Here is a 15,571-nt window from a genome sequence, read left to right as displayed (position 1 = left end):
GGCACATTATATTTCATTTTAATATCCCGCAACTATTCATGGACACACGAACACTAACTTAGTAAATAAACATGTGTTGAGTATATTGTCCCGCAAAAAACAAAAAAAAGCGTGCTGTATCTTGTTAATTTCATGTTACCAGACCACAAATTATAGCGTTGAAATTTGGGCTATTGCTGTAAGGAACACTGATTTTTTTAGGTGCTAACTTTATTTTTAATCGAAATATTAAGCCAAATTTTCGTTCAAATTGATAGTTTGTGTGCTTTTAATGCTTTCTCTTATAACGAACATAAGTTGTTAATTTATTTAAAGTTTATTTTCCTGCTACCAACTAGTTATCGGCCGTTGAAGCAAATGGATTGTTTAATACCGACATTTCATTGAAGTAACGTTTATACGTAGTATCTTAGGTAAAATCCACGATCTCATGAAAACAAATGTTTCGTGTTCTGAGAAAACTGGGCATAATGCATGTGCGTAAAGTGTCGTCCCAGATTAGCCTGTGCAGTTCGCACAGGCTAATCAGGGACAACACTTTCCGCTTTTATGACATATTTCGTGAAAATGAAGTCTCTTTATAGCAAAAATCCAATTTAGGCGGAAAATGTCGTCCCTGATTAGCCTGTGCGGACTGCACAGGCTAATCTGGGACGACACTGTTCGCACATGCATTATGCCCAGTTTTCTCAGATTACGAATCAAATGTTTCTGTGTGTTATTGCAGCAACTGTTGTTGAACACCGTGATCACAGACATGTGCAACCTGGCGGGCTCCGAGTCCTGCGACTTTGGCACGAATCTAGTCACCCTGTCGATCACTTCGTGCAACTTCTTGCCGCTGCATGCACATCTAAGCCCAGGTGAGATTCCGTCGACGACCTGTCTGTAGGAAACGCGTTACTGTTCTTCATTTAAGAAATATTTGGAAATTTAATATCATATAAATAAATGGCCGTTCACCGCCCTCAGGAGTCTAGACTTATGATCTTTTTTAAAAAAAAAGCATCGTTTTAAATGATATGAAAAACAGATTTATTTCCTGACTAGGCAGTAAGAGTTTTATTTCAGTTGTAAACCTTTCGAGGGTAATCGTTTTTAAGCGTTACAATGAACAGGTAAGTCGCAATTTCTATAATATGCCTAGCCTAAGATGTGTGTCTTAATGTTTCAGACTTGCTGCGCTTGAAGTTGTTATAAGAGAAGTAATGTTCTGTTTTCAGGTGTTCATAGCGAGATGTTTCTCGATGCAGTCAAGGCAGAGTTATCTCCGTTAGTTCTCAATCTTCGTGACATCATTTTCAATTCCGTTTACCTACTGCTGATTAGCGCGTGCTTAATGATCATTTGTCAGATCGCCGCCCGCGTTATATTTGTGTATCTACGGAATTCAAACCATTTAAAGCTGACCAAACTATACCAGTTACCGAGTGTTTGCAGTGACATGGACGGGTCTCCTCGGTACCGCGGGGGTAATGAGGACGAAAAGCAATCCAATGTAGCAGAAAGTTGTGAAAGTGGCGTTTACGACTTGACCAATTAGTCTTAATTAGCATTGCATTCTATGTAATTTAAAATTATACGTGGATTTGCTCTTGAATTGAGATTTTTTTTGATCAGTATTGTGCTTTTTAAATCCGAGTTTGTGACGATACATACTTGTTTTGTTTTTATGAAATGACTTTGCTTAATGTTATGTATATGCCGTTTATTACATTGTGTTTATATTGTAAGATCTTATTTTGATGATGTCTTTGTTACATGAAATCTGCTGTTATAATGTTGTTTGGTTTTACATGCTGTGATTCTTCCATTAAAACAGTGAAACAACAATGCCTGTTTGAACAGCGTATTACATTTTGGCATAATCAACATTAAACTCAGAAATCCAAAAAGAAGGAAACTTTAATGGCATTAAAGTTTGTAATTGTAATTTAATTAGTCGTTTTGTGATAAGTAATTTCAAAATTGAAATTTAAGTAGAATAAAACTTTTTATAATATGGTTCATTATTCAATGCCAGCTAAAACAAATTCATTTATGAAAATAAAATACTTTTGTAAAACAATAGAATGACTGATGAACACCATCTGCTTTAAATATTATTCACTCGAGTGTGTGCAGAGCAAAGAACATATCGCATCGGAAAGCGGGGGGCAATGAGGGCGAAATGCAATCCAATGTAGCAGAAAGTTGTGAAGTAGGGTGTACCACGTGACCAATTAGATTTATGAGAGTTGCATTTGACCAACATATGTATGAGCTTGTTTATCTGCAGATTTGCTTTTTAATGTCGAGTGTGTGACAACATTTGCTAATTCTGTGCTTAATATTATGTTCATGCTTAATATTTTGTATATGTATGTGCTGTTTATTACATGATGTTTTTGTTGTAAGATCATGTTTTGATGATGTTTTTGTTACAGGAAATTTACTGTTATAAATGTGTTCGGTAACTTTTTGCTTGTTGGTGTTATAAGCCAGCGATACTACAATGTTTGTTGAAATTTGTAACCGGGAACGTTGGCGGTATCAAACAGGAGTTTTCCTGTCAATAACAGGGCCTAGCTCTGTGAATAAGGGGTTTACTGCATGTGCGTAAAGTGTCGTCCCAGATTAGCCTGCGCAGTCTGCACAGGCTTATCAGGGACGACACTCTCCACCTTAACTTGATTTTTGCTAAGAAGATACTTTATTGAAACTAAAGATATCATATAAGTGGAAAGTGTCGTCACTTATTAGCTTGTGTGGACTGCACAGGCTGATATGAGACGACACTTTACACACATGCATTAAACCCCTTTTTCATAGAGCACGGTCCAATTCTATATTTTCACAACTTGATGTAAATTTGGATATTGTAAGCTTGAATGCATGTCTGTGGGAAAGAATATGGGGCACGTCAGGTCAAGGTCACTGTTAAATGGCATACTTAAATGCCCTGCTCATTAACTCTAGTTATGATGAAGGTACTGTGCTGTGTTTGTAGCTTACATGCAGACATTGAGTGTGAACAATTTTACCAATCTTGATGATACTTTGGATGTAAAATGCGTAGAATGAGAACTAGCATGGGAATGCATTTGGGATCAGAGGTTTCGAGAAGAAGTTCACTTTTTATTATTATTGTAAAACGATTTCCCTTAACCAGCCAATAACGAATTGATATGTTGTCGTGTAACGTCGTAGGTAGATGCCTTATATGAAGACGTCACTGCTATCACAATAAATAAATAGAGGATATTTGTTGGATTCGATGGAATATCGATTTTATTTCACGAGTGATCATATACAATAATATTTTCACGAGTGGCGCAGCCACGAGTGAAAATATGTATTGTTTATGATCACGAGTGAATTAAAATCGATATTCCATCGATTTCAACAAATTTTCTTTTTATTTTATGCTTTTTTCACCGTTTATTTACATTGTAAAAGAGTTTAACTGGATAATGTCGCTGGATTTATGACGTCATTGCGTCGAAAAAATGACGTCATTTCACTGTAAAACGATATTTTTCACTGTTATTTTTCACTGTATTAAACAGTGAAATATCAGTTTTATTTCACTGATATTTCTCTATAAACCACCGGAAAGCATAAAATAAAAGATTCTGCTCAATAAGTTATACTATTGTAGCGATATTGTAATAAAACGTCATCTTAAGAAACGAATAAGATAGAATTTCGGACATCGACATTAGTCGTCTTTTCCAACTCTAACGTAAATAATTTTTGTTGAATTGCAAAATCGACAAATAAATTTCAAACATCCATATAGATTCTACTCATTCCCTGTACATACTTTACATAAAAATATATCATTAAACACAAGAACATTGTAATGCATAGAAACCCATAAAATGAACATCAACAGAGTATAATTATTTTTTGGAAAGGTTTGTACATATCACAAACACATACAGACATGAGATAAAAATTCAAGTGTTGAATAAAAAATCTTACTCAGGAATTTTTTTCCGGCTAAGTGTTGATAACTGTTGAAAACATACAAATATAACTGATGTCCATTTAAGATATGTCTTGCTCGAAAAACTGAAGTTTGTACTAATCTAAAGGCACATTTGTCACTTGCATCTGAACACCAACTGCTGAGACTTAACGCCTTAGGAAACACGTAATGTAATGGAAGTTTGTCGGCATGAGGTTGAAATAAATTGGTCAATAAAGAATCTAATTAAAGGGTAACTCCCATCCTAGCGACCATGTTTTTAAGGAATCAAACCGATGTTCGAACTCAGCCGAGATATGATTCCAACAGATGGTCTGAACAAGTTCTTCGAAGCTAAGGTCTTCAAAATCCAAATGTGAGTGATCAATAAATTTGACATGAGCATTAAAATAAGCGAAAATAATGTTTATCTGTTATTTTCTTGCAGATACTAAGGTTCATTAAATTATAACCGTTGGAATATGTAAGGTCTGTAGCAAAGTTTACGTGCATTTCTCGCAACAGATTAATATTGCGTTTCAAGTTAAGTTGTTGTGCATCTGCATCAAGTATCCCCACATTTCTGAGAGAAAAAATGTGTTAAGCCTTCCTTTTTCTAACCCATTACAACAACGGGCACTGACATGTGCGCACAAGCAATCGACAGTGTATTATTATTCTTTACGAGCGTCTTCCTTTTGTCTGCGTTAACGGTGTCCACCTCTGCCAACAACTTACGTTTTGCATCGTTAAATACTTTAACTGTAATATTGTCTTGTGTTGTATGTATAGTTTTTTAACATGGCTTTGCCTCATTATTTGTATGTTTCACATCCCGAATCCGTTTCATATCTTGCTCCGAACAAACAACAATTTGAATAAAACTATCGTTTTACGGTAAACCATTTAACACATGCTGCAACACAACTCTATGTGACTCTCGCAATAACATTCTATTGTTTCCAAATGCTCATTGCACATACCGAACACAATCATATCCATACCATGATTACAAGACTGGTGTCCTTACTGTGGATATCCATCCGGCGATCAAAAAGGAAATCGCTGCATGCAATGCAATATATTGTCGCCTTGTTGGAAAGTAGCATGTTCATCCGTTGTATCGACCCTCTTATTACTCATAACGGATTAAGCGGGTTTAAAATAAATAAATAATACATTGATTGTGTATTTCTTTTGTTGATTATCATGTAAGCTGTCAATTCGAAGTGAAAACCCGAACAAAAATATTAACGGTATAGGTTTGCATCAACCGGACTTACCTCCCTCTGCTGCTCCATGTCATTCGAGCGCTGTCTCATTGTATCGCCACTCGTGATTGGTTGCTATTTATGATTGAAAAGGGCAAGAGTTTATGCTACAATTCAGTTCGCAAAGTGAAGAACAACTTCTGAACGTAACAGGGGCAACGAAAAAGTTAAAAGAAGTAACTCGGTTTAGGACTCGGTGTGATCTGGTTGCACATACAGCACGGAATGTCATCGTCCAATTCTTCATCCGAGTCAGTCAGATCATGAAATTCATTTCGAATGGGATTTATCCCACTTGTTGATGGCCCCCGAATTTCACGAGTTTGTATGGCATTCAAGGTGTCTTGGCTTTCTTTTTTTTCAATTTGTTGTCCCGTTGTTTGTGATATTGTTTAAGTTCCGAATGAAACACGTCATTTTTATTTCTTTTCCACCAGATGACGGCTTCTTCAGCGTCCCATCCTTTTGTTCATCTTTTTTCATGCGACATGAACATTTACACATCGGGCATGTTTTGCTGATAGAACAAAGGTCCTGCGATGTTTTGATGTGTTGTTCCATGAACAGCTTCACTGCTTCTTCTCCGCCCTTTAAAACATTCACTTTTCCGATTGGGTCCTTTTCGCGAAAGCTTTCACAAGGGAATAGATTTTGTTTTGGCACAACATCATTTGCATAGGGGAAAATGCCCGACTTTCGGAAAGCCGACTGAATGTTTGCGGGTGTCATTGACTTAAGGTAGGCTTTACTAGCTAGTGCGCATAGTTCATACCTAGTAATTTGCTGCCCCATGTTTTTGGTCAAAAACGATGCGCATTTTGCATTGTAGTACGTTTTGAAGGGTCCAAAAACGCCTACATCCAACGGCTGGAGAAGATGGGAGGTATGAACAGGTAGCACAAACAGAACTACATTATGGCTCTTGGCCCATTCAATAGTGACTATCGAAACATGTGAAGCATGCCCGTCGTATATCAACAATACATGTGGATTGGGATTGGCGTTCATGTTGCCGACGTGTGGAAGAAAGTGGTTTTGGAGAGATTCCTTAAATATTGTTCCATTTATCCAGCCGGATTCGGACATTGTGCAGTATGCTCCCGCTGATGCGCCGCTCATTAATGCAGGATCGAATCGCTTTCCCTTGAATATGAAGAACGGCGGGAGTGCATTTCCAATGGCATTTTCGCATCCAAGTATGGTCGTTGTGGTGGAACGTGGTGAAGTTATGGTTTGTGCTTTGACACCAACGGGAGCAATAATGTTTGGAGGTCTGTGTTCTGGGGTTATGCCGGTTTCGTCCATATTGAAGATTAAGTGTTGTTTGTCTAGGAGATTGTACGTTGTCAATGTGTTGAGTAGATTTTTAAAGTAGATGTCAACAGCTTGCGGCGTTGCTGACTTTGCCCGTGTACTCTCCAGGCTCTTAGCTGAAAGCGAAGCGATTTGGTGTTCCCATCTGTGAAGAAATCCGTACAGCCAATTGTTGCTCATTGGTTTGTTGTTCTTTTTTCTTCCAAAAGAGAAGACCAGGTCGCCTGCCAGTGTTTTTAGCCTCTCATTGGTGAGTCCGTACCCAAGCTGCGCTAGTGTTTCCACGTAATCAACAAGTACCCGCTCCTCATCGAGACTCAAAATAGGGGCCCCACCAACTACCGCTTTATCGTGATTCACATGGCCAGACACCCTATCTCTGAGCGTTGTACGGGGAACGCCAAACATTCTGGCTGCCGTTTTAACTTTAACGCCTTTCTCGTGGACTGCTTTATACGCGAGGTTCAATGACTCGATATCATATTGACACCTCTTTATTTTATTTATTAAAAACCTATTGGGCTTTTCCTGAAAGGAAAACAATTATCTTTAAAATGTGTATTTTTGTATTCACTCACTCACTCGCCCAGTCACTCACTCACTCGCCCAGTCACTTACTCACTTTTCCAGTCACTCACTCAATCGCCCAGTCACTCACAAAAGTATAGTCACTAACCCTACTCATGCACACACTTTTCTCAAAAACAATTTAGATATTTTTGGATTTATGGTCACGTCATAATAAATGAGAGTAAAATGACACAGACACTTTGCGCGTTAATTTTTGGACGTGAATGTGGTGTATTTGAAGCGGTAGATTACAGCTTCTGAACTATCGTTAATAAAGCATCTGCATGCAGTGAACAGGTAATGTCAAGGTTAGCCTAGGATGCAAAAAGAATCGCAGAAGTAGACGGTAAATATTGGGAATTAAAACATTTTAGAGTGATAATTGCGAAATATTTTTTGAAACTCCATTTTAATACGATTAAATTTGTTATACCTGTTTTTTACGCATGATTTCAATGTTGAAAGGCAAAATACGTCTGCTTGCAATAAACGAACCGTATTCGGACAACTTCGGATAAGCGCGAGCCTTGATTCTTATCGATTTTTATTACGTGACGATACGATGAGGAGGGGCGATACGATGAGAGAAAGTGAGATAAGTCGTTCACTCCCGCAACCCACATACTCTTTCCATTACTCGGCCGCTTACCATATCACTTCTGTCGTAAATCAAATGATCCCTTTATTTAAATAATTATTTCGATTCTTAAACATAAAAAAACGGTATTAACAGAAAGGGGGATTGCATTGTATGCGAACAAATAGTTTTTAAAGCAAAACCATTATATCATCATAGCCTTACTTGGACATGTGCAAGATACTAGGGAAGCACACTGATCTGGGGTACATAACACAAGGACCCACCTGAAATACTTTCCAATATAGCAAACAATGAAGCTTGAGAAACTATATCAAGAAGAGAGGACTTTGTATTCACCTTTACTATTTTCAAAACAGAAAACCAACTATAAGTATAAAATGATTAAAACTAGGATCACCGCCTTGAAACTGGCAAACAATCGGGACTTAAACAGGCTTAAGGGTCAGCTGGAACTCACACATATCCCGGAATTAATGACAAACCTTCATCGCTTCTCAAGCGATCCTTATAACAATTACATATGAAAACATGAACCCATTACGCGCGCGTTGAGTATTACACATTTAAGTGTCCTAGTATTGTAAGTATTGGAAAGCTAGTAAAATGATTTAGGGATTATACACCATACACCAACTATAGTAATTGTAATGAAACTACGCTTTCGATGTTATTTTCAAAAGATATGGATACCCTGATAAATATGGCTTAGTCTTATGTCTTGTCTTATCGTCATTCTGTATACGCTATCAGCGATTTGAGTATATTAATGCAATTACTTATACAACGCGACTTTTTGTACATGTTAAGTGCTAATCAATGAGAGGTGTATGTTAAACGTTCGATATCAAAAAGAATCTGTGTCTGTCATACACAGTACATCCCCTTCACGGGTGCTGGCTAGCTAATTTATTAGCTCAAGCTTGAAGGATACGTAAAGTTAAAGGGCGCCATGCTTGGATTAAACATCATTGAAGGAAATCGTAATAACCAATAATTGTTAAGTTGAGGCTAGAAGAAATATTCAAATCTACTTTACCATTCTTTGCGAAAAAGGAAGAAATGACAGAAGGAACTGTTGTGTATGTGGGTTTAAGACAACGCGAGAACACCGGTCTGTTTGATGGCTACTTTAATACTACACAGATACAGCGATAGGCATGCAGCAATACAACATGGTAGGCGGGGTTTAATATGACTGACGTGATCATTATACATAACAATTCTCCCCTTTTAAATGTGTTGATCATATAATTATTCATAAAAATCAATTCATAATACATTTAAAAAATAATATGAATAATCATTTTCAAACATAACATTTCTTGTTCAAATATCAATTCAGTCAGTGTTCTTATCTAATTACTGTGAAATTACGCATTAATTGTCCATAATTATATATCGTTACTACACAATGATATAAATTCCTCACAGCTCATAAGCATTCACAAGTACCCAAATGTCCGAGGAAAAGTACTGCAGCAATTAATCTGATTAGTTACAAATTACTACTGATAAGACAGTCGTTCAGGCTGTTGCCTGTTACTCAATGGATACCGGCGCTCCTTAGTTAATTGCTCATTTGAAACCAGAGGATCATTTTGAGAATCATTATCCAGTCCAGAGAATCATGCCACCAAAAGTGCTCATTCAGGCTGGCTTGGCTGAAGCATATTTACAGTTACCACTGATGGGCCACATGTGGGCTGTGGTCAGTCTCTCAGCATGGTAGGGTAATTAGGGGCCATAAAACTGCACAGGGCCGGTGTGGTTTCAAGTTGCTTCCAAGTACTCTTTAACCATGTATTCTAATAATTCTTCTTGTAATAAACACCTTAAACAGTTTTGCATGTTTTCACGATATAAGTTTAGACTGAAAAGTTAATTAAAATACAGTAAAATATATAATTTCAATATATTTAAAATACATGGAATATTTCAAAATTCAGAATTCATATTCATAAAAAAAAGGTACATGTATGAACAATGTGTACTGGAGTAATGACATTTGAGACATTTTGCTACATATTAATTTCAAAATGTATTGTTTGCAATAAAAACAAAACAAAATATCCAGACGAAAAAATGTCACACAAATTTATTCACAGATCAATGCAGTAATTAAGCTCACAGTTTTGCTAACCATGCTAAAAGGTCACATTTTAACATATTTTATTCGAAGTCAACACTGATTTAACACTAATCTATGGGAGTTAACGACATTTTTGCCAAGGAACTGACACAAATGCTCATTATCGACACAGTGCAACCTTTGATTTTGTATGCATGAGATTTCAAACATAAAATCTTATATCTATTAAATTTTAAAATATAAAGCTAAGTGACATGTTGACAAAATTTCTAAACAATACGAGTACAATAAAATGTACAAACAAGCAGAGTAAAAATTGTCCTCAATCATTTATACTTTTATCAGACAGCTCCTACAGGATGTACTTGATTAGGCTAAACAACATTAAATAACATTTTTTTAAGTACAAAAGTAACCCTCAGCAGGGCTCGAACCACTGACCCCTGGAGTTCTGGAGTATAATGTCTACCACTTAGACAACTCGGCCATCCTTCATGATACAATGTCGGATGTATTTTATACCTTATCTAAGAAATCCTCATAGTTTTCAGATGTCTGTAGAAATGGTGTTGTTGTTTTTTTTAAATTCAAACAATTGCTTCGCAATGTTTATTATGCACAAGGTATACCATTTCGATTTCCAACATTTTTTGCATGTGCATCTAGGATTTTGTAGTGAATAAAACACTGTGTAGCATTTTAATACCAGAAACGCAGAGGGTTCCTCAAAAGTGAAGTTTGGGCATACCAGCCAACGTTTTATCAACTTTTATGGCCACTAAAGTACTCAAGTCATGCTGGGATGCTGACCGCAGCACACATTAATGGGCATCTTGCCATTATCTGTAACTGTAAATATGGTTGGAACTGACCAGCCGGAATGAGCGCTTTTCATGTCATGATTCTCTGGACTGTATCATTTTTAGCATAGGTGCGTTTACGCACCTATGCTTATGGTATATACCACATTTCGAAAATCCACATCGATCGGTTGCCCATTATGAAGCCTTACCTGATCAAAAATCAGACGAAATATCTATTTAATTTAGTATATGGTCATTCTTACATTTTTTTTTGGAAACGTTTTTCTAACGTTATCTTCCAAGAATATTGCTGACACCGTTTTAAGTGAATTTTTCTAAGACCGTTTTATGTCAAAAAATCTTCGTATAACCTAAAACAAATTTCGTTCATAAAACAATTCTATCTGCACTATAAATCTCAATCTCCTACGCAGTGGCCTCCCTTATACTAGAAGTTACTGACCGGGCGAAGCAAGGGAAGTAACTGCTGTGAGGAGTTTCTATAAAAATCTGCATTCAGAAATCTGTATTCAGAACTCAATCTGTTGTGCACATCTGCATCTAACGCTTACCACAAGTTTTACGACAAATTCTTGACGCAGACGAATAGGGTAGCGTCTATTTTCATTTGTGAAAAGAATAGTTCGATACAGATCTGTCCGTGCTTAAATTTTGAAAGGCTTGGGTAATTATTTTTCATAAGCGTTTCAAACACTGATGTTAATGGAAAGATTATCTATTTAAAGAGTCGGTAATTGTTTGAAATTATTGATTTGAGAAATTCGCGGATGGCGATATCGAACTACATTATACCACGTGACGCCATTCTTCCCTGTATCTTGCACTTATGCTTTTAACGCCATCGGCGCTCTCGTTATCTTTGTTCTCAATTAGTACCGGGTGGTCTGACATTAATTGGCTATGACACGGAGTATCGGTAACAGATAGCGGTTCGCACGGTAATGGGATTGTGTCATTTTCATTTGAAGCGTTTTGCACGTCCGTAGCGCGAAGCTGATCAATGTGCCTTCTCCACACTGTATTACCGATGTCCACTTTGTACATAAGTAGTCCGTCGCGTGAAACAATAGTGCCCTTTATCCATTTTTCCTTAGAGTTAGGCCTAAAATCTCGGGCAAGGACACTCTGACCTAAATCTAGTTCGCGAAATTTATTTCTGTCCGGAACTGACATTTTCATTTGTCGGTCATTCACGTGCTGCTTAGCATCAGGTTTAAGCAAATCTAACCTACTTCGCAAATCACGACCTAAGAACAATTTTGCTGGTGTTTCGCCGGTTGTAGAATGCGGCGTGTTACGATATGTATGCAAAAAGCAATTCAGTTTCTGGTTAAGGTCATCCGTTTCGCTGTTCATTGCGCGAATGCTAGATTTGAAAGAAGCATTGAAGCGCTCCACAAGACCATTTGTGGATGGCTTAGCGACCGCAGTCCTTGTATGGAGAATTCCGTTTCTTTTCATGAACAGTTGGAAGCTTTCAGATGTAAACGTACTTCCATTGTCAGAAACACTTTGTTTCGGTAACCCATATCTTGCAAATACGGTTCGCATGACTTAAATTGTTCTTTCTGTGTTCGTTGTATTCATTTCAATGACCTCAGGCCACTTAGAGTGAGCATCAACCATGACTAAAAACATTCGTCCTAGAAACGGGCCCGCGAAATCTACGTGTATCCGCTCCCAGCTAGAGCTTGGCCATTCCCACGGATGAAATTGGACATGCGCTGGTAACCTCTGTTGCATTGCGCAGCCATTACAACGTTTGACCAGACTTTCAATGTCGGCATCAATCCCCGGCCACCAGACATAGCTCCGAGCTAGCCCTTTCATCTTTACAATTCCCGGATGGCTAGCATGTTACAGATCGAGCAAACGCGTTCTTAGTTTAGTTTAAACCTATTTATTTTAGCTCGATTGCGTCGAAAGCCTTAGGCTTATATAAACGCTCTCGAGTCCGTTTCCTGGGCCTAGAACCAGTACTTGGTGTCTTTGGGGGAGATCTAAAGAACGCTCCCACGATGGGGATCGAACCCGTGACCTCCCGGTCGCAAGGCGGACACCATATCCTTTACACCACGGCGACCGTTCTTAGTTTAATGGGAATGATAACCCTATTTATACACATCAGACACCCACGATGAAGTGTTATCTCGTTTCGGCGGAAATAATAGCTTTTGAGTACTGGGTCATTAGCGTTTGAAGCCCAGCCCTTTTTGACGTATTCTAAGACGCGTGACATAACTGGCTCGCGCTGCGTTTCGCGGCTAATTTGCGAACTTGTTATAGGGAGTTGCTCGAATTGTGAAGTGTAGAATATTTCTTCTACATCATCAGAGTTATGATTATGATTCGGCGCGGGTAGTCTGGACAACCCATCAACATTTGTATGCCGTTTTGTGCATTTGTACTCTATGTCGTAATCAAAACCGGATAGGTACAAAGCATATCTTTGTACGCGCGCAGCAGTTGTTGCGGGTATGCTTTTGCTTGGACTGAAGATTGATAACAGCGGCTGACTACTAGGCAAAATTTCCGACCGTACAGGTATGGGTAGAATTTCTTTACTGCCCAGAATATAGCCAACGCTTCTCTATCAATCTGCGCGTATCTTTGCTCGGTATTGCTTAATGACCTTGACGCGAAAGCAATAGGTTTTTCAGAACCGTCTGTCATGACATGAGACAGTATTCCCGATATTCCTACCGGAGAGACATCCGTCGTCAGTCTAACAGGTAGATCTGGGTTATAATGTGTAAGCACGGGCTCAGAAGCGATCAGCTTTTTTGAATTTTGGAACGCGATCTCACATTCTTTTGACCAAATAAACGTACGATTTTTTTCAAGCATCGCGTTTAGTGGTTTAATGACAGTCGCGAGGTTCGGCAGAAACCTGTGGTAGTAATTGAGAACACCAAGATACGCCCTTAAAGAAGTTACATCTTTAGGTGTGGGTGTGTCAATCACAGCCTGCACCTTGTCATTACACTTCCATAATCCATCTTTGTCGATCTCGTGTGCACAATACGTAACTCTATCCTCAAAGAACACACATTTGTCTTTGTTTAGTTTTAAACCAAACTCGTTCAAACGACAAAACACTTTCTCGAGGTTATCCAAATGAGACTGATCACTGTCCCCTGTCACGATCATGTCATCAAGAATGCATTGCACTCCAGGTATTCCTTGAAGTAACTGGTCAATTGTGCGTTGCCAGATTGCGGGAAGTGACGATATTCCGTACACACATCTGTTGTACCGATACAGCCCTTGATGAGTGTTAATGGTCAACAATTCCTTGCTGTCGTCGTCGACCTCAAGTTGGAGATACGCCTGGTGAAGATCCAGTTTCGAGTTTTTCTGTCCGTGTGACAGATTCGCGAAGATGTCCTCGATCCTTGGTAGGGGGTATTTGTCAACTTTAAGTGCTTGGTTGACTGTCACTTTAAAGTCTCCACAAATTCGAACATCCTGTCCGTTGCTTTTCAATACTGGAACGATTGGCGTTGCCCATCTGCTGGTATTTACCTTCGAAATAATACCTTGCCTTTCAAGGCTGTCGAGTTCACGCTCTATTTTCGGTTTCATAGAGTACGGAACTGTCCTTGCTTTCAAGAATCTGGGTGACGCGTCTTCTTTCAATGTAAACCTGGCTTTTATGTCCTTCACTTTTCCGATACCTTCATCGAAAACAATTGCATTGTTTTTCAAAATTGTGTTTAGTCTGCCTTTAACAATATCTCTTTCGATCACGTTTACGGGAACAATGCGTTGCCAGTCTAACTTGATAGCCGTTAGCCAGTCTCTCCCGAACAATATAGGACCAGTGCCTTGAACTACACAAAGCCGTAATTGTGTTGATTGTCCATTGTACTTTACTGTTACAACCTTGGTACCTACTTGTTTAATGATTTCCCCGGAGTACGTCTTAAGTACTGATTTCGCGGGATCTAGTGGTACATTTCCGAACCGTTTTCGGAAATCAATTTCCGACATTAATGTCACTGCCGATCCTGTGTCAACTTCCATTCTGAATATATGTCCGGCAATTTCAGGTGACACTGTTATTTTGTTGTCTCCACGGTTCACAGAATTAATAATCAAAACATTGTCATTATCTGTGGTGTTCATTGCATTGACGTGTTTCATTTAAGACATATTTTTTGAATGTGTCCTTTTGTCTTGCAGAAGTGACATACGGCATTTTTCAACCGACATTTTTGTGACACATGGTTGTTCTTCCCACAGTTAATACAGTTCGGGTTGGAAGTAACTTGCACCGTTTCCCTTTTAGGCGGTGGTCTTGTCTTTGTGTGTTTACGGTTAGCAATCCGGTGTACACTTCCGGTAGCTGCCGTCGACTGAAGTTCTGCGGCGTCCTTGGTCGCTGTTTCCATAGCAGTCGCATTTTCTATTGCTTTAGCGAATGTTAGGTCAACTGTTGAAAGCAACTTCCTTTGTGTTGTTTCCTCACGAAGACCGCAAACGAATCTGTCCCTTAATGTGTCGTTAAGGTTGTTGCCAAAGTTACAAAATTCCGCCAACTTTCTTAATGTCGCTACATAGTCCTTGATACATTCCCCCGTCGCCTGATTTCGTTTATGAAATCGAAAACGTTCGGCAATGATCAGCGGTTTTGGACTAAGATGAGTGCTAAGCAAATCACACAGTTTCTTGTACGTCTTCTCCGACGGCTTTGCCGGTGACGGTAAACTCCTGAGAAGACAATATGTCCTTTCCCCAAGGAGGGTTAGTAATCCAGCCACTCTCTTTTCAGCTGCAATATCGTTCACAATAAAATATTGCTCCAGGCGTTCTTGATAAGAAGTCCACGTTTCCGTGTTACTCTCAAACGGATTAATGCTTCCTATTAACGCTGTTGCCATGATTATCACAGATGTTATATCCAGAATTTTATGCACAATACTTCATTTTGAAAGAAAGGATACAATT

The 15,571-nt window shown here is 38.6% G+C and overlaps 1 protein-coding gene across 3 annotated transcripts in view; it reads left to right on the top strand.

Moving 5' to 3' along the window:
* The window catches only part of LOC127833863 (uncharacterized), a 150,271-nt gene extending 147,815 nt beyond the window's left edge, over positions 1 to 2,456 (top strand). For all 3 annotated transcript variants that reach the window (XM_052359350.1, XM_052359348.1, XM_052359349.1), the window contains exons 22-23: positions 728 to 863; positions 1,224 to 2,456. In XM_052359350.1, coding sequence (XP_052215310.1) covers positions 728 to 863; positions 1,224 to 1,543 — 456 coding nt within the window. In that variant the 3' untranslated portion in view covers positions 1,544 to 2,456. The remainder of the gene's footprint in view (positions 1 to 727; positions 864 to 1,223) is intronic.
* The last annotated feature ends 13,115 nt before the right edge of the window (positions 2,457 to 15,571 follow it).

Source organism: Dreissena polymorpha, chromosome 6, assembly GCF_020536995.1.
Source record: "Dreissena polymorpha isolate Duluth1 chromosome 6, UMN_Dpol_1.0, whole genome shotgun sequence".
Taxonomy (NCBI): Eukaryota; Metazoa; Mollusca; class Bivalvia; order Myida; family Dreissenidae; genus Dreissena; species Dreissena polymorpha.
The sequence above is the reverse complement of the archived record's forward strand: the minus strand, read 5'-3'. Positions and strand labels throughout refer to the sequence as shown.